The sequence below is a fragment of the Xenopus laevis genome, chromosome 4S (assembly GCF_017654675.1).
Source record: "Xenopus laevis strain J_2021 chromosome 4S, Xenopus_laevis_v10.1, whole genome shotgun sequence".
Lineage (NCBI taxonomy): Eukaryota > Metazoa > Chordata > Amphibia > Anura > Pipidae > Xenopus > Xenopus laevis.
Genome location: NC_054378.1, coordinates 107,604,417 through 107,628,858, shown reverse-complemented (window position 1 = coordinate 107,628,858; position 24,442 = coordinate 107,604,417). Strand labels below are relative to the sequence as shown.

General features: G+C 38.4%; 2 protein-coding genes across 2 annotated transcripts in view; both read right to left on the bottom strand.

The window, feature by feature from the left end:
* Positions 1-24,442, bottom strand: part of LOC108715035 (fibulin-2) — a 72,322-nt gene that overhangs the window by 33,388 nt on the left and 14,492 nt on the right. Inside the window, exon 3 of the mRNA XM_041561700.1 lies at positions 17,441-17,546. Coding sequence (XP_041417634.1) covers positions 17,441-17,546 — 106 coding nt within the window. The remainder of the gene's footprint in view (positions 1-17,440; positions 17,547-24,442) is intronic.
* LOC121393360 lies at positions 5,040-7,981 on the bottom strand. The gene is made up of 2 exons (XM_041561701.1): positions 7,415-7,981; positions 5,040-6,358 (listed from the first exon to the last, which is right to left on the bottom strand). Exons 1-2 carry the CDS (start codon positions 7,979-7,981, stop codon positions 5,711-5,713), a joined length of 1,215 nt encoding a protein of 404 aa, XP_041417635.1. The 3' UTR covers positions 5,040-5,710.

Genomic DNA, 24,442 nt, shown 5'->3' with positions numbered 1-24,442 from the left:
TGACTTGCAAAATGCAAAGACATATGAGTAAATATATGTTACCATTGTGTTAATAATAAAAGTGATGCTTTTCCTCTTTCTTCTCTTCAAAACATCATTTGGATCTAATTCATTGGACATAAGCTTGGTGTGTTTATTGAGGCAACCCACTTTGGGAACCCTAGAGCATCTGCCAGGTTCAGGGAGAGGGTTACCCAGCATCAATAGGTACGGCTGACAATATTCATCAGAAGAGATGCGATGGATTCTCCTGGAAGTGCAGGAACATGTTTGAATGCATGAATGTATTGTGTTAATATGCCCTCTACACTGTGTCCATTTTAGAGCAACCACACTTGTGGGTGCAATCATAAATGCCCCGTAAGATGCCTTTTGTTGATGAACACAGCACTTTGCCCTTGTTTATATTGTCCATAAAGGCTAGGGAAATTAACTGAGTTGTGCATGGTTCTTACACAGCTTGGCTTGACCACATCCACTGCCATCATCTTGACTAGCAACTACATAGCTTTATAGTTAATAAGATCCCAGTTTAACCACCTTCAGAAACAATAGAAATGAGGATAATGGCAGAACAGAGAAGGTGTATAAAAGGCAAAAGAGAAAAGAAATAAGGAGAACCTTAAGAGTGGGGATATTTGAGGAGAAGTCTTTGTCACTCCAGTGATATAGTCCATGTAGCTGCAGCACTTTTCTACTTTTTTATTTTCAGCTTCTAACTACATCATGTTACAAAGTGCTATAAACACTCGTTGAAAATACTGGAACCATTAACCATTAAAGCCTCAGCCCTGTCTGCATGTTACTGTACTGTGTCTTACATGATAACATCACAAAACTTTAGTTCACTTTTAAAAGGCCCCAGCAATTTTCATGCCGTCAATGACAGGACTGATGGAAAAAATGTCACATAAATATGGGCCACATCTGCATTTAATCAAGGAACCCGGGTGAGTTGGAAACCTTAGCCCAATGCAGGAATGGCAGGGAGATTAGTAGAACATGGGAATAAACATAAATGGGAAATATTCTACTGACAATGGGCAAAGTCTGTTCATCTTTAATTGTCAACATATATCAAGTTAAATAGGAGGGGGGAGCAGACAGAGAAGAGAGAGTTTAGCAAATCTGCAGCTGTTTAGCTAATGAATAATGATTTAATGGACAGTCATATCGTTTACCCATATTATCACAAATATCTTTGTTTGGATGCAGCCTGCATTGCTGAGCAATTTATAAGTAGATGATGAAACACAAGGGTCTCTCAAGAGAGAGTGGCTATGCTACTGGTGACGCCTAATGTGATTGGCTGCTGAGGGCAGCAGGGAAGGGGAGTCAGTTCTGGGGGTCATCTAGAAAGACAAAGGCAAAGTTGCACCTGGGCAGTAACCCGTGACAACCAAGCACATGGTAAAGGTATCAATATGATTGTAACAGAGTCAGTTCTTTTTTTCAGTGTATACAATAGAAGAGTCAGAGTTCCCAGCTGAGGACCCTGGATTTACCAGTCGCTCAAGGCAGGAGTTCAGGGGACACTTGCATGTGTGGACTCTGTACTTTGCATCTTGTTCGTAATTCATCGGAGCAGGCAGGAGCGGTGCATTATTGCTCACTGCAAGGTGTTGAGTATGTTTCAGTGAATGCAATAACTTTGTTAAAAAGGTATCACCCACTCCTTCATCATGGCTTAATTAAACACTTTTGAGTCTAAAACTATTCTGGGATTATATAAGGTGGAAAGTTTGTTAAAGGGCACCTATCACAGCCAAAATCAAACACATATTAACAATCTGACCAGTACAACATAAACAAACTACATATATAGTTTTTTGAAAAAAACTGCAGGTTTTAAAAAAATCCCTTACTTTGTCAAATGGGTTCTTTCACTGAGGGAGGCCATACTGTGACTATAATAGAGACTCTAATATGCAAATTTCAGGAGCATGCTCAGATTGTAACACTGCTTTGAGTATTCTACCCAGAATGCCTTGTTTTAGTAAACTCCTCCACTAGAAGTATCAGGAGATTTCCCTATCTTGTCCCCTGCTGGTGATGTCATTATGCAAATGAAGGGCACACACTAACTTCCAGCAGGTGGCAGCACTACTGAACGACAGCTAACACTGAGGTTTGGTTGATTTGAAAATAGTTTAGAAGGGTTGATAAGCAAGCAAGGAATTTCAACTGAGCATGTGCGAGATTTCAGAGCTACCTAGATATAGGTAGGAGGAGCCAGTGAAATCCAAGATGCCTGCCTCAGCTAGAACTGCAGGGGAGATAGGGGAGATCTTGCAGAAGGTATAGTGAGCTGATCATTTACATTATACAAACAATTCTAACTGTTTTAAAAATCAGATTTCTTGAACTTTCACATAGTGTATTTATTTAGGAAATGATTTTAGTTATGATTGGTGCCCTTTAAATGTCAAATTACCTACAAGAGCCAATGAGCAGGTAGCATTTACTGGTCACCTGTAAAGCCAATTTCTTATTGTTTGATATGGGTTATTATACTTGAGCAAACTTTGAGCCTTTTACTACATTTTTAGCCTATAGGGGAAAGGGTGGTTCACCTTTAATATGTTATAGAATGGCTAAGTCTAAGCAACTTTTAAAATTGTATATATAAAAAAAGAGTCTCACAATGCACTCAGTAGATGCTTTAAAAAATCCACTAAATTTTATTTAAACCATATCATTTCTGCTAATCACCTTTACCCAATATGGAAATAGATCAATCTAATATACCACTTAATACATTTAATATGAAATTATAAATGAACACCAAATTAGTTTAAGTTCATCTATACCTCATGAATTTAAGTAGTTCATATGATGAAAAATCAATTAATATAAATTCATCTATGTACAATTAATTTAGCGTTTCATGTATTGAATGAATTAGTTAAACCACATTTATAGGTAGATAGTTCAGTGCCATCCAATTAAAATGAATTAAAGTTGATGAATTGTGCCAAAAGTCCAGTATCAAAAATTCATTATGAATAAATTCCTGTTTAAAATAGAAAAAATATTAAGGAAAAGTGAGGCTGATTCCTCCAACAGAAGATTTTCTGTATTGAGAAGCCGTATTGGCCAAGCTTAAAATTAGATGACTGGGTGTGTAACAACTGTTAAAATTGGCCTTTTTTTTCATTTTTAGTATATTTTTTTTAATTATTTGCCTTTTTCTACTAACTCTTTTCAGCTTTCAAATAGGGGTCACTGACCCCAAGACTTGGAAATCAGCAGTTTGGCACGCACTCAACAGGACTCCAGACAGCGGTAAAATATCTCTTTACTTTATTGCACAAACATCTATCGTCTCTTTTCCCTAATTTGGGGTCACTGACCCAGTCTAAAAAAACAAATGCTCTGTAAGGCTACAAGTGTATTGTTATTCCCATTTTTTATTACTGACCCTCTTCAGTTCATATTTAAGTTTCTTCAAATCAATGAATGGTTGCTAGGGTAATTTAGACCCTTGAAACCAGGTTGGTGAACTTTCAGTCCGTAGAGCTGCTGAATTAAAAGCTAAATAACTCAAAAAGCACAAATAATATCCCTCTCTACATCATGCTAAACGTTATACTATACTAACAGTGGTTGTGTAATTATTTCTGCTAAATATGCAATAACTTGGTAGACAGAGCATGACTGCATGCACAAACTGTAGAGCTACACATTTAGGATGACAGTGACCAGTTGAATCCTTTGTAGAAGTATGGCAACAATAAGCCAATAATTTAAATAAATGCTATAAAATGTGCAAAGCTTGTTACTGGGATAGTAACCCATAAAAACATGTTTAAAAGAAAACATTGGTTTCTATGTGCTCATAGATCTGGCCCTATCTTTATGCATTAACATGTTAATAGCCAAAAGTGTCTAATTATATGAATCCAATGGGGTACCAGTATGGTATGGGATTATCTAGAAACCTGTTATACAGAAAGCTCTGAATTACAGGAAGGCCATCTTCCATAGATTCCATTTTAATCAAATAACACAGGAAGCAAAAAATGTTTTCCCCTTCCCATCCCTAATTTGCATATGCAAATTAGGTTCGGATTCAGTTCAGTATTCGGCCGAATCTTTAGTATAGGATCCGGGGGTTCGGCTGAATCCAAAATAGTGGATACGGTGCAACCCTAATCTTTAATTGAGACAAACCAATACTATTGGGTTTATTTAATGTTTAAATGATTTTTTAATAGACCTAAACCCCAGGTCCCGTGCATTCTGGATAACAGGTCCCATACCTATACTACAATGGATGACACATATAAAGAAATGCAATGTTTTTAAATGATGGTTTTCTACAGCCACCTGTATTTGAAACGCACCCCGCTCCCCATATGTTTAAAGTACAGTAACACATTGACAAATAGACACAGACAAAGTCACATTCCGGAACTCATTTATGAGCCTGCTGCTTGTGAGCTTCCTTCTATAATTCCCATGCTTGTGAATGCTGCTAACAAACCCTGAACTTGTGCAAAGCAGTAATTAGCACATATAACAGGCTAGTAAAACCACATGCTCATAACAAGCGCCCATTAAACATGTCCTCCGGGAGGTATGAAGGGCCACAGGCAGAGTCCTAGACTAAACAGTCTTTGGGCACACTCCAAAGACTAAAGGGAAAATCATCACTGCAGCATCTTGTTTCTTAGAAAGTATACAGCTCGAATCTGTCCTGGAAATATCCTGACACCAACTACAAAAATAAATGTCCTTCTAACCAGAATATATACAGTTGTGATAATTAACCACTGAATGACAGCACATAAATTAAATGTAAACAGCAAAACTTCAATTTTACATCCCCTGATTTTAAGTTTTCCCTCATTTAACCCTTGTTATTTGTGGTTTCACCAATATATAATGCATAATGCATTTCCCTGATTTGACATTGTCCTGCCGTTTACATAAAATGTGAGTTCTACTCTGCGAGTTCTACTCTAATACGTAAGTGGCTGCATCCAAACCAAGTATGATAAAGCCTATAATATAATGATATATATATATATATATATATACATGTAGAACAGGACAGCTCCCACCTTCAGTTAAAGCTACCTCGTAGCTGCCCCTGTGCCCGGAGTAGAATATTGATACAAAACGAACAAAAAACCAGCACCAGGGGTCTTTGCAGTGAAAAAAACTTGTATTGTCACATTAGTATGTACAACCGACGTTTCGGTCCCTCTTGGGACCTTTATCAAGGTGATATTACATACATAGAAAACCATTTAAATACCCTCCACCCACATCACGTGACTGTGCCTGCATTGGCTTGTGCAAAGTTAACTCTTTATGGCCTTATAAATAGCAGCAGTGAATCATCTTAAAACAATGATTAAAACAACTTCCAGTTTAATAAAATACATTGTGCCTAAAGCACTAGTGCATTAAAGTGCTGCGTGCTCAAATAGTGATTAGGCTAAAAAAGCTTAAAATCTCTAAAAACATATTGTAACGGCACTTACAGGTTATTACAAACCATGTGTACTTCTAACCCATGTCTAGTTAGTAAAAAAATCAAAAACTGTTGCTATGTTACATCTGTAACCAATATTCATATTAACTATTAGCTTGCAACTTATAATACGTATCTAGACAATGTTTCAAGTCCTAGCAGAGGTTAGAACGAGCAAAGTGATTGCTATATTATTTCCTATTTTCTTTTTTCAAATACACATCAAGACTATCTCTTATCCAAAAAACTATTTAATTGGAGGGTAGAATTTAGCCCTTTTGGAGCAACACACCCTAGTTCAAATGTCCAGAATGCTTCCTTTTGTAGTAAGATCCGGTCAATATCACCACCCCTCCGTGGGCTTTTTACCATATCAATGGGCATGCATTTAAATGTAGATATGGGGTGATTCGCTTTAAACCAATGTTGGGCAATGGGTTGTTTGGATATGTCCTGTTTCACCTTTTTGCTGTCATAGTTAGTATCTAATGCCGCCCGTATCGTTGACCTATGCATGCTTATTCTGTCCCTTAGTTGTCTCATGGTCTTGCCGCAGTAAAGCAGGCCACACGGGCATTTTATGATATATATCACATTTTGTGATCGACAGGTTAATCTATGTTTTATGTGGTACGCTTTCCCACTGTGTGGATTAAAAAATTGATCCCCAAGTATTAATGTGTTGCACATCACACAGTTATTACATTTAAAAACTCCAGGTTTTAACGTAATGCCTCCTGTTGATTGTACATACTTCTTAGCCGGGTCTGCAGGTGTCAGTAGTTCCCTCAAGTTTCTATTGCGTTTAAAGCCAAAACGGAGCTTCTTGTTCACGAGTTTCGACATGTCAGGGTCGGTGCTGACCAAAGGCCAGTGCTGTAAAAGAGATTTTTTGATTAGGGAAGAACATGGCCCATAGGTGTTCATATAGAACAGGTCATCCTGATTCCTATCTTGAGTCGAACTTTTGGCTCGCAATAAGGTCGATCTGTCCAAACTCAATGCCCACTCACTGGCTTGTGCAATAATTTCATAGGGGTATCCCCTTTCCAAAAAGCGTGCCGACATAGCCTGCAAGGCTTCCTTTCGTTCCCCAGGATCACTCGTGATTTTAACCACTCGCAACATCTGTGATCTTGGAAGAGAATTCACCAAATGCTTTGGATGACTGCTCCTGTAGTGAAGCAACGTGTTCCTGTCTGTTAATTTTTGGTAAATTTTTGTCTGAAGTTTCTTATTAGGCACATCTTTATAAACCGTAACATCCAAATAGTGCATTGATATGTTATCATAACTCAGGGTTAATTTGACTGCAGATGGTAAAGAATTGAGATCATTAGTGAAGGAAATCAAATCCTCAGGGGTGCCGTACCAGATAAAAAACAAATCGTCGATGTAGCGCCTATAGTATGCCCCAAAACGACGAAATAGCGGGTGACACAACAAGTGCTCACTTTCGTATTGATACATGTATATATTGGCATACGTAGGCGCTACATTTGATCCCATTGCTGTCCCCGATAGTTGTATATAGAATTGGTCTTCAAATTTAAAGTAATTGTTAAAAAGAATATATTCCAATAATGATATTAAGAATTCAATGGGAGGGCCTTCATACCCAACACAATTACTTAGCAGATCTCTTACTGCTGCCAGACCTTGGGCATGGGGAATGCATGTATATAAACTTTTAACGTCCATAGTTACGAAATAAAAGTCAAATTTTTCACTTTGAATGCTATTGATTAGCTGTAAGAAGTCGTTAGTGTCACTCAGAAAGGTGCTTAACCCTCGCACCACGGGTTGTAGCCACTTATCCACAAACTTAGCAATGCACTCTCCTAGGGAACCTCTAGCCGAAATAATGGGCCTCCCTGGTGGATGGGTAAGGTTCTTATGTACCTTGGGTAGGGTATAAAATGCTGGCCTTACCGGGTGTTCCACATAAAGATAGTCTCTCGTTTCCTCCAGGATCCATCCGTGCGTCACTGCCATGTCCAGAAGTTTTTTTAACTGTAATTGAAATTTGGAGGTGGGGTCAAACATTACTGGTTGATAACATGAGGCATCAGACAATTGCTGTAAAATCTCCTGGCGATAATAAGCATAGTCCAACACAACTACTGCTCCGCCTTTATCAGCAGACTTAATAATAATGTCCTTATTATCGCACAGATCCTTCAGTGCTTTTCTCTCATCCTTGGATAAGTTATCTCTAAACTTGACCTGTTGCGTTGCTTTTTGTGTCTGGTCATTGATAACCCTGGTAAAGGCTTTGAGAGAAACATTATTAGTGATGGGATCAAAATTGCCTTTCAATTTGAACTTGTTACGCCCAGTATTCCCTTCCATCTGTGACTGCTTATTGTCTGATGCTGCAAAATGCTCTTTCAGTCTGAGCCTACGTGTGAATTTAAAGTTGTCGACCATGGTCTCAAATATACGTCCCCTGTTGGTCGGAACAAATGTGAGCCCCTTAGATAAAACTCTTACCTCCATGTCAGACAGTTGGTGTCCTGAGATGTTAATGATTATTTGTTCCGGGTTGCTCTCCCCCCCCGGCGAGGTGGCTTGCCCAGCGGCACTTTTGTGCTTATGTTTCCTACCCCCGCGTCGTTGTGCCCTCCAGGTTCTATGGCTGCGGCTTGGCCTTGCTCTAAAAAATTATCCGTGCGCTGTGTTGGAGCTGGCGTTGCTTCCGCGTCTCCCTCCGAGTCACCACTGCTGGATTGATACCCCGCAGGCTTCCGTAGTTTCCTGTATGCTGGCTTCCGTCTTTGCGCTCCAAAGGTTCCTCCGTGTCTCCAGCGGTACACGTTGTTCTCCCTGTAATCCTGTGTAACGCGCAGCAACTTGGATCTTTTAAAGGCGAGTATATCTGCTTTATACTGTGTAACCTGTTCCTGAAGGCGCTTGATCCAGTCAGTGTCTTTATCGTTCGCTATGGTGGCATAATTCAATGCTTCAAACTTGTGTATGTCTCCTCTCGTGATTTTTAGCTCACGTCCCGTCTCTTCTATAACTAATAGCATTAATTCCAGTGAGCAGCGATCTAGGGCTGCACACCATTTGTTGCAAAAGTCTGTGTTTGAGCGGCCCAAGGTGGGGACATTATTGATACGGAATCCCCTCGGGATCTTGTTCTCCCGATAGTACTCAGAGAGTGAAACTCCGTGTAAGTGCAACTCTACCTCTCTCCTCTTTAAACGTAACAGTTCATGAAATGTTTCACGTGGGCCCAGGTTACCAAACGTTTCTTGAAACGTCTCAGGAAACAATATGCGATTCACTTCCTCAGAGGTATGTGGTCTGTATTCACCTGCAGTAGTCATCACAGGCTCCATGCTTGATGTAGATATTTGGTTCAAAAATACTTGCTTTTCAATTGGGTCAAATGTGAGGGGGTGCACGTCAAATTAGCATTCGTGTGCCAAAGATACATGTAGAACAGGACAGCTCCCACCTTCAGTTAAAGCTACCTCGTAGCTGCCCCTGTGCCCGGAGTAGAATATTGATACAAAACGAACAAAAAACCAGCACCAGGGGTCTTTGCAGTGAAAAAAACTTGTATTGTCACATTAGTATGTACAACCGACGTTTCGGTCCCTCTTGGGACCTTTATCAAGGTGATATTACATACATAGAAAACCATTTAAATACCCTCCACCCACATCACGTGACTGTGCCTGCATTGGCTTGTGCAAAGTTAACTCTTTATGGCCTTATAAATAGCAGCAGTGAATCATCTTAAAACAATGATTAAAACAACTTCCAGTTTAATAAAATACATTGTGCCTAAAGCACTAGTGCATTAAAGTGCTGCGTGCTCAAATAGTGATTAGGCTAAAAAAGCTTAAAATCTCTAAAAACATATTGTAACGGCACTTACAGGTTATTACAAACCATGTGTACTTCTAACCCATGTCTAGTTAGTAAAAAAATCAAAAACTGTTGCTATGTTACATCTGTAACCAATATTCATATTAACTATTAGCTTGCAATAGTTTTTTGGATAAGAGATAGTCTTGATGTGTATTTGAAAAAAGAAAATAGGAAATAATATAGCAATCACTTTGCTCGTTCTAACCTCTGCTAGGACTTGAAACATTGTCTAGATACGTATTATAAGTTGCAAGCTAATAGTTAATATGAATATTGGTTACAGATGTAACATAGCAACAGTTTTTGATTTTTTACTAACTAGACATGGGTTAGAAGTACACATGGTTTGTAATAACCTGTAAGTGCCGTTACAATATGTTTTTAGAGATTTTAAGCTTTTTTAGCCTAATCACTATTTGAGCACGCAGCACTTTAATGCACTAGTGCTTTAGGCACAATGTATTTTATTAAACTGGAAGTTGTTTTAATCATTGTTTTAAGATGATTCACTGCTGCTATTTATAAGGCCATAAAGAGTTAACTTTGCACAAGCCAATGCAGGCACAGTCACGTGATGTGGGTGGAGGGTATTTAAATGGTTTTCTATGTATGTAATATCACCTTGATAAAGGTCCCAAGAGGGACCGAAACGTCGGTTGTACATACTAATGTGACAATACAAGTTTTTTTCACTGCAAAGACCCCTGGTGCTGGTTTTTTGTTCGTTTTATATATATATATATATATATATATATATATATATATATATATATATATATATATATATATATATATATATATAGTTTCTTCAAGGTAAGTGCACTCAAAACACAAAAACATCAATGCCTAGGTGCAGGTTAAAAAATGCTATACAATATCATTTGTCACAAACCGCACTCCAAGGACTTCATATACAAAAAAGAAAAAGTTTATTTCAACGTTTCAGCTCCTCTACTCGAGCTGTACATATATATATATATATATACTTAAATTGATTGCGCAAGGTGTCTCTCCAATTTGAAATGGCCTAATTGGAGGTGTCCACATATACTTTTCAAAATTTCAACAAAACCAGATGGGACTTATCCTCCAATAGTATGGGCCCAATTATTTGCAAAATACACACATAATCGTATTAAGGAGTAAAGATAAAAGGCAATATTTATTTAACTACCATGCCACAGATACTTAAAACCATTTAAAATAAATAAAAAACAGCGCTGCGCTGGGTTCAGGGATCCCTTTAACCCCAAATAACCACTTATAAAGAGGACTCCTCTATGTAGGATTTGGTGGAAATTTGATTATGTCTAGGTGGCTCAACAGCCAGTATTCCAATCAAGCGTTAGTAGATACACATGTAAATCCAATTGTTCATGTGAGGGAACGAAAGTGCATCCTTATAATTCACATCCGCAAGATATTGCAGAGAAGAAAATCCTGGTTATATAACACTGAATAGCGTGCTGCAGCTTAGTGAAGGTTACTATCTCCCGCGGGTACAATAGTCCCCGTGATGGTTTGCGGTGCAAAGCCAGTATATCAGGTTTAATGTCTTTGCGGGTAACTGGATTTGCCAATGTCTACTGTCCCATCCATATATTTACAGCCGCCTATTGCTCTCAGTGGCCAGCTGAGAGGTTGCGGCTTCGTGATACTGCGATCACTGACAGTCACCGTATTGTGCCAGCCCAGGTGTAACAGTTATCCCGGCTATCACCAGACCTGAAAATAAAGGTATACAGACCACGTGTCTTTGAGAGTTTTTCACCCGATAATTTCCGCGTTCCATCAACTGGCAGGAGATCTTCTGTCTGCGCACTTAAGTTCCCAAAATAGGGGAGCAGGGTATCCCAAACGACTCAGTGTCAGCGCTGTGCCTCGACAGCTGTTTCGCCACTCAACGTGGCTTTGTCAAAAGCCACGTTGAGTGGCGAAACAGCTGTCGAGGCACAGCGCTGACACTGAGTCGTTTGGGATACCCTGCTCCCCTATTTTGGGAACTTAAGTGCGCAGACAGAAGATCTCCTGCCAGTTGATGGAACGCGGAAATTATCGGGTGAAAAACTCTCAAAGACACGTGGTCTGTATACCTTTATTTTCGGGTCTGGTGATAGCCGGGATAACTGTTACACCTGGGCTGGCACAATACGGTGACTGTCAGTGATCGCAGTATCACGAAGCCGCAACCTCTCAGCTGGCCACTGAGAGCAATAGGCGGCTGTAAATATATGGATGGGACAGTAGACATTGGCAAATCCAGTTACCCGCAAAGACATTAAACCTGATATACTGGCTTTGCACCGCAAACCATCACGGGGACTATTGTACCCGCGGGAGATAGTAACCTTCACTAAGCTGCAGCACGCTATTCAGTGTTATATAACCAGGATTTTCTTCTCTGCAATATCTTGCGGATGTGAATTATAAGGATGCACTTTCGTTCCCTCACATGAACAATTGGATTTACATGTGTATCTACTAACGCTTGATTGGAATACTGGCTGTTGAGCCACCTAGACATAATCAAATTTCCACCAAATCCTACATAGAGGAGTCCTCTTTATAAGTGGTTATTTGGGGTTAAAGGGATCCCTGAACCCAGCGCAGCGCTGTTTTTTATTTATTTTAAATGGTTTTAAGTATCTGTGGCATGGTAGTTAAATAAATATTGCCTTTTATCTTTACTCCTTAATACGATTATGTGTGTATTTTGCAAATAATTGGGCCCATACTATTGGAGGATAAGTCCCATCTGGTTTTGTTGAAATTATATATATATATATATATATATATATATATATATATATATACATATATATATATATATATATATATATATATATATATATATATATATATACATATATATATATATATATATATATATATATATATATATATATATATATATACAGTAAATATAATAGGACACACAAAAGTTTAACATGAATAAGTAGTACAGGTATGGGACCTGTTATCCAGAATGCTCGGGACCTGTGCTTCCAGTAAGGATTAATTATAGCTTAGTTGGGATCAAGTACAAGCTACTGTTTTATTATTACAGAGAAAAAGGAAATAATTTTTAAAAAAAATTGGATTATTTGGATAGAATGGAGTCTATGGGAGATAGCCATTCCCTAATGCGGAGCTTTCAGCATAACGGGTTTCCGAATAATGGATCACATACCTGTATCTGATTCCTTAAAAATAAGCCCAGGTGCCAGTGCCAACTGTTGTGCTCAAGGATACAAACGCTATGAAGTTTCCAAAACTGGCAATCATTTTCCAAGGCAAGGGTGGACATGATTAGGTTATATGGGGACAGCGCGATATTGCATTTAACTTTTTATCTTTCCAGGCCAGTGCAAGCAAAGGATACACATATTTTGCTGAAAATGTGTATTTCTCTATCCCAAAACAAACAAAAGAAATAAATTGTCACATGTACTGGCAGAAACAGACCTCATAACTGAATTGAATATAACACCTGTATATGTTAATTATGTTTTTCTTGAACTCATATATTCCCAAATATATATATATTTCTTCTTCTGATCTGCAGTGGAGGACCTTCTTATTTATCAATGCAAGAATATGAATCTATGTATAGACTAGCACGTGTGCTAAGACCTAAGAACTATTACTTCTTCTTACCAGTGTTACAAATGTACTGCCTATGTACTTTTCGGTAAATTTGTAAACCCTCCAGCCCGATCCTGATCTGTCCCAATCCTGCCCCTGAAATGAATGCGGCTAAAATCCGCCATCCCAATTACAATTTTTGTAAATCTTTGTATTTTTGTGTATAATGACTTCAGTGTGAGTGTGCTAATTCTTTTCTTTTCTATTAGTCAATGAAGTTAAAATGACATAGAAATAACATAGCCACCCTAAAATTAAAGGGGACCTGTCACCCTAAGTAATAATTCCAAATCCTATTTTATGATGTCAGTCAAGCCAAATAATCTTCACTCACACTATATAAATTATTGAAGTCTTGTTCCATTTAGTCTTGGAATTTACAATCACAGCAAGCAGGCAGGCGCCATTTTATGGACCTTGTTATTAAAGCAAGCTTTTCATCATGCCAAAATCTAGTTCATGTGCCAGAATGGGGCACCCGATGCCCATGCACTGGCTAAGCAATTAAATGGAGACGAGGGAGGGGAATGTTGGTAGTGCAGTGGCATCTAGGAAGTACAAAACGGAAAGTGAAAGTAATTGCCTGCCCAGGATTTATGCCTAAAGGTGGCCATAGACGTAACAATTACATTCTTTCTTAGAAAGGATCTTTCCAAGAAAGATTGTTCATTTCAATACACACGTGCAGAGCTGAATCATCAGATATACAGGTAGAATCAATAGAATTCTACCTGTATGTGACGATTCAGCACTAACAATGGCTGATGTTTGATCAAAATTTTCCATCCAGCCTGATCGATGAGCCGACCGATATTCAAGTCTTCTGCTGATATCGGCCAGCTCTTTTCCCACCATACATGCACCGAATATCGTACGAAAATTCCTTTCATATGATATTATCTGTGCGTCTATGGCAGGTAATATATGATTGACAGCTGAGAGTTTTAAGTGTGTTTATAACAGGTATGGACGTTTAAAAAAAAAGGAATTTGGGTTTCAAGTTTAACTTGAAAAATACTTTTTTTAAACAGCTTTGTATGTATTGATGACAGGTCCCCTTTAAGCCCTACAATCATCTTCGTGGTTCACAACGATCGAGCATTCAAAACACAAATGGTTCAAATGGTGCAAAAAGGGGGAGCAAAGTGCCATAGTCTCACAGTGTACATTGCGCCCACATTTTTGTACCCATTCCTGTCAGGCTGAGATTTGAATTCGCCATGTAGGTGTGAAGATTTGTGGTTAACAGTGAATGAGCAAGGTCAACTTGCCCCGTCCTATATGGGTGGCCCATTGAAATCCATATACATACACCTTGAAAGAACATCATTCTAGAGGAGAAAGCATGAGTGGGACTTGGGGCAATTGTTAACTGACTAACTCCATTGTGAATATGAATTATCTCTGCATCTTGTACTAAATACATTAACAAAAGCACAAATGGTACAAGGTGCAGATTTCTTCTTTGCGGCACTGGGTCTAGGAACAATGTTGTGCCCATCACACTCCTAGTGCTTGTCCCCAGGTTACTAAATGAGCCCTAATGTATGTTTTTATTGATAAAAATGGCTTTGTATACTCACAGGCCTCCAGCTTCTGAGCATAAGTAATGATAAATCCTGTGTAACCACTAAGACAACTCACTTCCAGTTGCACAAATATTGTGGGCAGAATTCACAAGAATAACAAGAGACCGATGGAGTAGGTGCTAGCCTTTTGCAGAATGACCTCAACATTATGTAATGTCTTACTCATATTTCTCAGTTAGTGAAATCTAAGTTGAGGGAGAGAGGAGTCTGGGGCACAGTAATAATGAAGTTGGCAGTTGCCGTATCAAGTATGGGTCATTAATGTAGGTAATTGAGAAACAGTAGAACATAAGGAGAAAACAGGAAAGAGGGACGCTGAGGTTCCCAATGGGTTCAGCTGGTAATTTCAGATGCCACAATGTAGTGTAAATCAGTAAAATGCTACTGTTTTAAATTAACCTGCAGATCATTAAACTGTGTACATGTGCATTTACTATATGCATGAGACTTCTGCATAGTTTACTCTATATTGTAAAGTCATTGAAACCCCCACCAGCTTTTATTTCTCCCCGATCATGCTCAGTTTATGTGCTGAAATGTCTGAAAATGGAGACACAATAAAGTCAGATGCCAAGGAATTTCCATGACTTCTCTAGTTAATCTGATTTCCTTCTGTTTAAATTGTGGCATCTCTAAGTTTCAGCATTGGACATATGTTGTTATATGGCTGCTGTTTATAGGGAAATGCAAACCCCAAACACCCAGCAAGCAAAGGTCAAAATGATTCAGTGCTTCAGTGTTGGACTAGGGTGGTAGGAGCCACCAGACAAACATACAGTAAGTGCTGATTTGTCAACTTTTGAATTTTATTTTGTAATGAAATTCAATTTATTTTTGCTCTAAATATCATGAATTGTAATGCTTTATGTTTTCAAATACCAAAATGTCTGTTTCATCATGAAAAGCTCGAAAGCTTGCAAGGTCATGTAGAAGTCAATGGGAGCTGTCAGGCAAACGAAAGTGTTTTTTAAATTTGAGTTTTTAGATTTTTTTTAAATTGTTCATATTGATTTCAAGTTTGTAGATACATATAGGGGGTTATTTATTAAAATGTCTCATTATTTTCTAGATATACTCTGACCAAATTTGCACTGGTTATTTCCCCTTATTTATCAATACATTTTCCTGAAAAATTCCAGTGTTGAAAACTTGAAAAAATCATGAAAATCAAATGAAAATTCAAATTGTACAAATTATTCAGATGTTTCCACCTTTGTTTTTTTAGGTTATTTGCCCAAAAACCACAAAATCTTCAGATTATTGCACAAAACCCAGTACAGAACAGTATATCTTTGGGACTTCTCCCATTGACTTATATACAACCTCAGCAGCTCTGAGATGCCGGATTTTCAGATTCATTTTTTTTCACAAAAAATTCTAATTTTATAGTAAAAAAAAACCTTACATTTTTTGAGTTTTTGGCATTCGGACTTAACTAGATAACCCCCATAAACTGATGAGTAGAATAGAAACGTGAATCAAAATAATCAAGGTTTTTTTCATGATTTTATTCAATCAGATTTTTATTATTCTGATTTTTTTAATTAAAAAAGTAAACTTTTTAAATTGAATATTTATTCAAAATAGAAAACTATAAAATTACACAAATTTAAATTTAGATAAATAGGGTCCATATACACAAGGCCCACTAAACACTCGCTGCTACTATCTTCTGTCAACATCTGTGTTCAATTCTACTGTTCTTTCTTCACTCCATTTCTTTTTTTTACTCTTTCTTCCCATTTATTTATCTTTTTTCTCCCAATGTTTCTGTTTTAAGCAACTGTTTGTTATTAATTTCCCCATCTATATTCCCTTCATTATTTTTCTCCTTACATCCATCCATTTGTCAGACTACATGGCTGTGTTTTGTTGCTGTTGTTGTTCCCAGTAACATTAGTAACATTTCCTCAGATTTTAGCCAATATAGAAGGTCCAGATTTTTGACACAATTTTTGGACTTTAGAATAGATTCTGAGAATAGTAACAAATTACTAATAAATGATGGAATTTGGCTGCACAGACTAATGTCTTGGGAAATAATAAAACATCTCACACACAAAAAAATTAGTCCAAGGCTTTTTCTGTCTTGGAGTAATTATTGCATTTCATATGATTTAAAAAAAAAAAAGAAAGATATATATATATATATATATATATATATATATATATATATATATATATATATATATATATAATCTGTGTCAAACGACCGCACTCTGAAGACCGGACTTTGTTTAATCTTTGTGGGTGCAGGGTCCAAAAATTCATATAGAGGTTTGTTTGCAAGGATCCGCACACCAATGTTTTCATCAAAATAAGTGTTTTATTTAGTACATAGATCCGACGTTTCGGCCCACATTTGGGCCTTTTTCAAGGTTCCTTTGAAACGTCGGATCTATGTACTAAATAAAACACTTATTTTGATGAAAACATTTTGATGAAAACATTGGTGTGCGGATCCTTGCAAACAAACCTCTATATATATATATATTTCTGAAAACAATATAAAACTTTGTACAAAAAAAAACAGAGCTTCTAAAATTAATGAACTTCTACCTTGACAAAATCTTGTGCCCCTAATGAAAACAGTGCTACTGTATTCATGCAAAAAGCACAGGACTTTGTGCTTAATTATAGAGAACATGGACCTGTACCTATGGGCAAAACAACTGGGGAGGGTTCTAAATGAATTCTAAATGGGCTGTAAATAAAGTTGTTTCTTAGACCTGTATTTTGCATTTTGCACCCTCTCTGCCATTAAAAATGACTCTTTATAACATAGTGATCAACTTAACAATTATGCAGTCAGATGAAATTTAGCGGTTTAGGTTCTACATACCTGCACTCCTCAGAAGCACTCAATGGCATATTTTCACATTCTCCATGATCAATGGACCATTGTTGGCCAGCTGCACAGCACGTTTCGACAAGGTCTTTCGTGGATCCTAAAAATGGTACAAGCTAATCACTGTTCATGGAAGTATGTTCACATGACTGATACTACACCAGTATTACTTATAACCTTGTTAAGTGGGATCTTGTGCAAAGGAAAAATGTGGCAGCATTGAAAAAGTGGTGCCAGATTATGATACAGCCAAAGAGAAGATTCTAGATATAAAGGAATACAACTAGAACAAAGTGCATGTGTTTGTTGCACCGCTATTAAATCAGAAAAATATTAAATATATGAAACACCTCTCTTTACACATGCCAGTTTCAACCCAGAATTTGTCTTGATAAGAGGTAAATATTTTCTTCACCTGAAAATAATAACTTGAGTGGCATAAACAGTCCAACAATTCAGACATATAAGGTTGTGCACAAATGGTTCAGCCCTTGGTTGAGGTGAACATGAGATTTGCCCATAAGATTATTCTGATGTGCTTTTTCACCCAGAGGCTGACCAGATGGATCACCAGAGAAGTAGTGCCAATTCCTCCTACCTTCAACATTCTGCATTTCAAGTTTCAATACATTGGCTTCTCAAGGGTCAGGTTGATCCAATAAGAGGCTATGGTATGAGTTGCCTTTATGACAACTTATGGCAACTTTTTAATTGTTGTGTTTACTTGGGCCAACCACCCAAGTGATCAGCAGTCACTGAAGAGGAGCTGGCTGACCCCACAGAATTTTCCATAAAGACACATAGGGGGTCATTAACTAACTATCAAATCTTGAATCTCTAAAATTTCCTATTTTTCTATTTTTTTTTAAAAAAGCTCTAAAAATTCGAGCTTTATTTTATAAGTGTAAAAACCACAAAAAACACTAATACAAAACTTTGCCAGGTAAAAGTTGTCCCAGTCCTATAGAAGTTAATGGTTGCTGCATTGATAGTAGTGAATTAATTTGAACTTTTAGAGGATTTCAGATTTTTTCTTGCTAGGAATTGTCCTAAAAACTAGAATTTTTTTTATTTTTTTTGAGATATTTGTATCTTTTACTGCGTCGTTCAACGTAATTTTCCATTTGTATTTTTTTTATTTTGATGTTTTTAATACATCTCAATTCATCTCACAACATTCGTAGTTTAGTCATGGTTTCAAAAACCTCTAAAACCACTAAAATCTGACCATTGATAAATGGACCCCATAATGTTCAATACACCACAATCACAGGATTATCTACTGAAATGCCCCCCAATTTCCTATATATGCCAAGATGGTCAAGCAGTATGGTCAAAACTAAAAACTGCCCAACCTAATCTGGGCATGTGTGTTTATCTTTATTTAATAAAATTAGGGATGAACTTCGCACTCTGTACCTTTTAATCGCTTAGTGGTGGCACATAAATACTTTTATTGGTTATAACAAAAGCCCAACGCGTTTCATACACCTCTATTCTTTATCAGGGGCATTGACCTATCGATACATGCTGATCACTATCCCTACCGTTTGTAAGTAGGTCCAATAATATCATTATACCATTTAAATTAAGGGTGATACGCAGGACTGTATTTAGGTCCGATGCTGCCCTAGGCACTGGAGCTAAACACGCCCCATACATCACACGCACTGACGTCACTTCCGCCAACCAGCCGGGCCCCATACCCCTCACCCCCCAGTGATTTCACTGGATTTGCTATGGAAATCTGTGGAAGAGGCTGGGCAATTTTTTTTAATTTAAAAAATACATTTATAGGCACCCGAGGGCCGCCGCCAAAACCTGCCACCCTAGGCACAGGCCCTCAGGTGCCTTTATATAAATACGCCCCTGTTGATAAACTATTGGCATCTTCTTCTTCCCTTAGGATTCGTTTAAAGTCTTAGAAGCACACTTTAACCTTGCCGACTAGCTTCATAAACTCTCAAAACTCTCTACTGCAGATGGTATTTGCATTGTCAGATATACAGTACAATAATGAATTATGTGTCTTTCCTACAGGGAGGATACCATTAGAATATAATTGTGGTGTTTATACAAATGGCCTGTAAATGTCACTGTGCTCAGACTTATCTGTGCATACTTCCTGTCAGCTTAAAAGTGAAAGTGAAAGTTACTGTTGTGTAATGCCTGCATGACTCTGCTAATAAAGCACTGTTATACTCCTACTCGGCTACCCAAAACATAACAAATGGTGAAAAGGATAGCTCTTCTACCTCTGCAGCAGCCTGCACCATTTCTCCCAAATCCTGGTGAGCCTACCATACCTTTTACTGCTTGGATCCGTATGTTTGAAATTACATTATTGCTGCTGACCAAGGGGAGATTTCTGCTGCTATAAAGTGTGTTTTACTTATTCACTGCCTGGGAGCAGAGGGACAGCGTATATTCTATACATTACCATTAGCTGATGAGACTTATGAAACTGCTCTTACTGCTATAAAGAACTTTTTCGTGCCAAGAGTAAATGTGGTTGCTGAAAGATATAAATTCCGCCAATGTGGACAACGTAATGGCAAATCCACAGAACAATTTAAGAGAGCTGGTTGTTACCTGTGAGTTTGGGAATCTAACAGATGAAATGCTAAGAGACCAAATAGTGGAAAAAACGAAAAATTAGTGGAAAAAAATAGTGGAAAAAACTGCTATTACAGTTGCTATTGAAACAGCAGTGGCAGAGGCTAAAACTCTCAGTCAGGGAACTGCTGGGAATGTACAGATTGTGAATTCAGCACTGTGGCCTAATAATGCACAGTCACAGGCAAAATACAGTGCTAAGGAAAGGGATTCACCTACACTGCAAATCATGTTACATGTCCTGCAAAAGCTAAACGGTGCCGCAACTGCACAAAAGTAGGAAATTTTGATCTGCTGTAGTTCTGCTAAAAATTTCATGAAGTCACTATTACAAATTTTACAGTATTAAGTGTGGATAAAGCTGGTACATTTATTCCAGACAAGTTTATATGCACTGTCAGTGTCAGTACTGCTTCTGCTGACAAGGGACACTCCATTAACCTGATGCTTGATACAGGTTCAGCTGTTTCTATACTACCAAAGGATATTTTCTTGAAATACTTTGCAAAAGATCCGCTTGTTGCACCTGCCCTGAGACTGGTCAGTTACTTAAAGGATCCAATCCCTGTGCTTGGTTGCTTGCCAGTGACTGTACAATTTGAATCAAATACTGCAAAATGTGACTTTTATTATTGTGAATAAGGGTACTGCTATACTTGGAAGGGATCTCTTTGCTGCCTTAAACCTACAATTAGTTGATGGTCTCATTACTACAGCACCAGTGCTTTCCACACAGCCAGTTTCTAAAATGTCACCGCAAAGCAACACTTCTCTGGGCTGTGCAAAGAACTTTGCACACAAAGTTAAGTTGAGACCAGATGTAAAACCTGTACAATTTCCTGATTCATCATGGGAAAAAATTGTTATTGATATTGTCGGTCCTTTTACAGATGCTCCTATAGATTGTAGATTTGCTATAACCTTGATGGACTATTACAGTAAATGGACAGAAATTGCATTTGTTTCTCATATAACATCAGCTACAGTTATAACATTTCTGTCTACAGTCTTCAGCAGAGAAGTTAATCCAAAGGAGTTAAAATCAGACAACGGACCACAGTTTGTCTCATCTGAGTTTGAATCCTTTCTGAGAGAGAGGAATATCGTGCATAGGAAATCTTCAGTGTATTACCCACAGGCAAATGGAGAAATCGAGAGATTCAACAGAAGTCTGAAAGAAGCACTACAGACAGCAAATCTTACAGGGAAATCTTGGAAAGTATTTACAACAGAGTTCCTACATAACTACAGAGCAACTCGCCATGCAACAACCCAATCATCTCCAGCTGAATTATTAGATGGCAGACATGTTTCAGATATCAAACTTCCACAAAATACTGTGCCTACAAAATCATCTACTGCTGACATTGTGAAACGTCAACAAGCCAAATGCAAGGCATATACTGACAGAAAACGTGGTGCCAGAGAACTGTACTTTCAGCCTGGATCTTTAGTCAGAATTAAGAAACCAGGAATACTGAAACAAGGACAATCTAAATTTACAACACCACTTGAAGTGAGACGCCAGTGAGGACCATACACATATGAACTGTCTGATGGACACAAATGGAATGCAAGTCGTCTTGCTCCTGTTATATATGACTTTGGAGAAGCTCCATTTGATGAAGGACATTTTCCTACTCCTGATGTCAACTGCAATAGGCTTGAAGAAAGTGAACCTATAAGGCGAACTGAGAGAATCAGAAAACTACCTGCATGGACCCAGGACTATGTAATGTGAATAATGTATATTATTGCTTTAAGATGCATTGTTGTTGTTTATTACATTTGCCCAAATGCTTTCCTACTATAGGGGGAATATCTGGTGTTTATACAAATAGCCTCTAGATGTCACTGTGCTCAGACTTATCTGTGCATACTTCCTGACAGCTTAAAAGTGAAAGTTACTGTTGTGTAATGCCTGCATGACTCTGCTAATAAAACACTGTTATACTCTACTCATCCTCGGCTACCCAAAACATAACAATAATATTGCTAGTATCAAATAGCTGAGTTCAAACATTGCAAGAAAAACAAATACCACAGGAAAAAAATAATAATTACAGAACGGGTTAGTGGGCAGCCACTAAGGGTTTCAAGTGTTAGGTCAAACTAGCTGGCCAGACACAAATATTGCCTCTTGAATTCCAAATGATATTAGGTTCCGCTGTCTCTGCTTTTGTGTCTAAATATTTATAGTCTGATTTGGCCCATGAAGGATATGCTGAAATCTATGGTAATGTAAGGAAAAGAATGCAATATTTTACCAAACATCCAAGATATTTTTGATGGTTCATGCTTGAATAAATCAAGCATAAACCCAGGCTAAAAAGGTCAAATGCTTTAAATTGTACCACAAGGGAGAACTGCAAGAATTTCCCTTAAAAAACATAAGTTCAGAAACAGACCTGTAAATCAGTCCATCTAAATATACAGTCTGGCAGCAACCCTTGATAAGAAATAAAATTCTGTGAACACTGGGGTTCAATGGAATGTTGGAAGTGGTGGGACCCAGTACAAAGCAAACTTTTTTGGGATCCCTAATCCCAACATCTCATATGTTATTCTTGCCATCACACCTGCTTTAACTCTTATCCCACAACCACTGTCCACAGCCAAGCCTACTATTCTACAGCCACAGTGCATTTCCAAAGGCTTTTATAAATATCATTGCTATAGAATGAATTTTACTATTTACTATAGGCACCATCTCTCCCTACTATACCTGCTATCCCACAGTCACACTCCCTTCCCAGAGACTATAATCCCAATGTTACTATAGGCACCATCTCTCCCTACTATACCTGCTATCCCACAGCCACACTCCCTTCCCAGAGACTATTATCCCACTGTTACTATAGGTACCATCTCTCCCTACTATACCTGCTATCCCACAGTCACACTCCCTTCCCAGAGACTATTATCCCACTGTTACTATAGGCACCATCTCTCCCTACTATACCTGCTATCCCACAGCCACTGTCCCTTCCCAGAGACTATTATCCACTGTTACTATAGGCACCATCTCTCCCTACTATACCTGCTATCCCACAGTTACAGTCCCTTCCCAGAGACTATTATCCCCACTGTTACTATAGGCACCATCTCTCCCTACTATACCTGCTATCCCACAGTTACAGTCCCTTCCCAGAGACTATATTCCCTCTGTTACTATAGGCACCATGTCTCCCTACTATACCTGCTATCCCACAGTCACACTCCCTTCCCAGAGACTATTATCCCACTGTTACTATAGGCACCATCTCTCCCTACTATACCTGCTATCCCACAGTCACACCCCCTTCCCAGAGACTATTATCCCACTGTTACTATAGGCACCATCTCTCCCTACTATACCTGCTATCCCACAGTCACACTCCCTTCCCAGAGACTATTATCCCACTGTTACTATAGGCACCATCTCTCCCTACTATACCTGCTATCCCACAGTTACAGTCCCTTCCCAGAGACTATATTCCCACTGTTACTATAGGCACCATGTCTCCCTACTATACCTGCTATCCCACAGTCACACTCCCTTCCCATAGACTATTATCCCACTGTTACTATAGGCACCATCTCTCCCTACTATATCTACTATCCCACAGTCACACCCCCTTCCCAGAGACTATTATCCCACTGTTACTATAGGCACCATCTCTCCCTACTATACCTGCTATCCCACAGTCACACTCCCTATCCAGAGACTATTATCCCACTGTTACTATAGGCACCATCTCTCCCTACTATACCGGCTACCCCACAGCTAAAGTCCCTTCCCAGAGACTATTATCCCACTGTTACTATAGGCACCACCTCTCCCTACTATACCTGCTATCCCACAGTCACAGTCCCTTCCCAGAGACTATTATCCCACTGCTACTATAGGCACCATCTCTCCCTACTATACCTGCTATCCCACAGCCACACTCCCTTCCCAGAGACTATTATCCCACTGTTACTATAGGCACCATCTCTCCCTACTATACCTGCTATCCCACAGTCACAGTCCCTTCCCAGAGACTATTATCCCACTGTTACTATAGGCACCATCTCTCCATACTATACCTGCTATCCCACAGTCACACTCCCTTTCCAGAGACTATTATCCCACTGCTATTATAGGCACCATCTCCCTACTATAACCATCTGAATTGCTATTGTTGGCATCAATTCCTCCTCCCTCCTCCAAAATCTTTATCCTACAGGCCTTCAGCCAACAGCCTCCTACTATATCTGATATGCTACAGCCAGTGTCTCATACATTCTTCTGCCTCTTACCCCCTTGTATGGTAGAAGACAAAATAAACTTGTGTACTTTAAATTTTAATATGTAATAGTCATTATTCTGAGATTAAGTTTGATATGTAAATTGTAAGT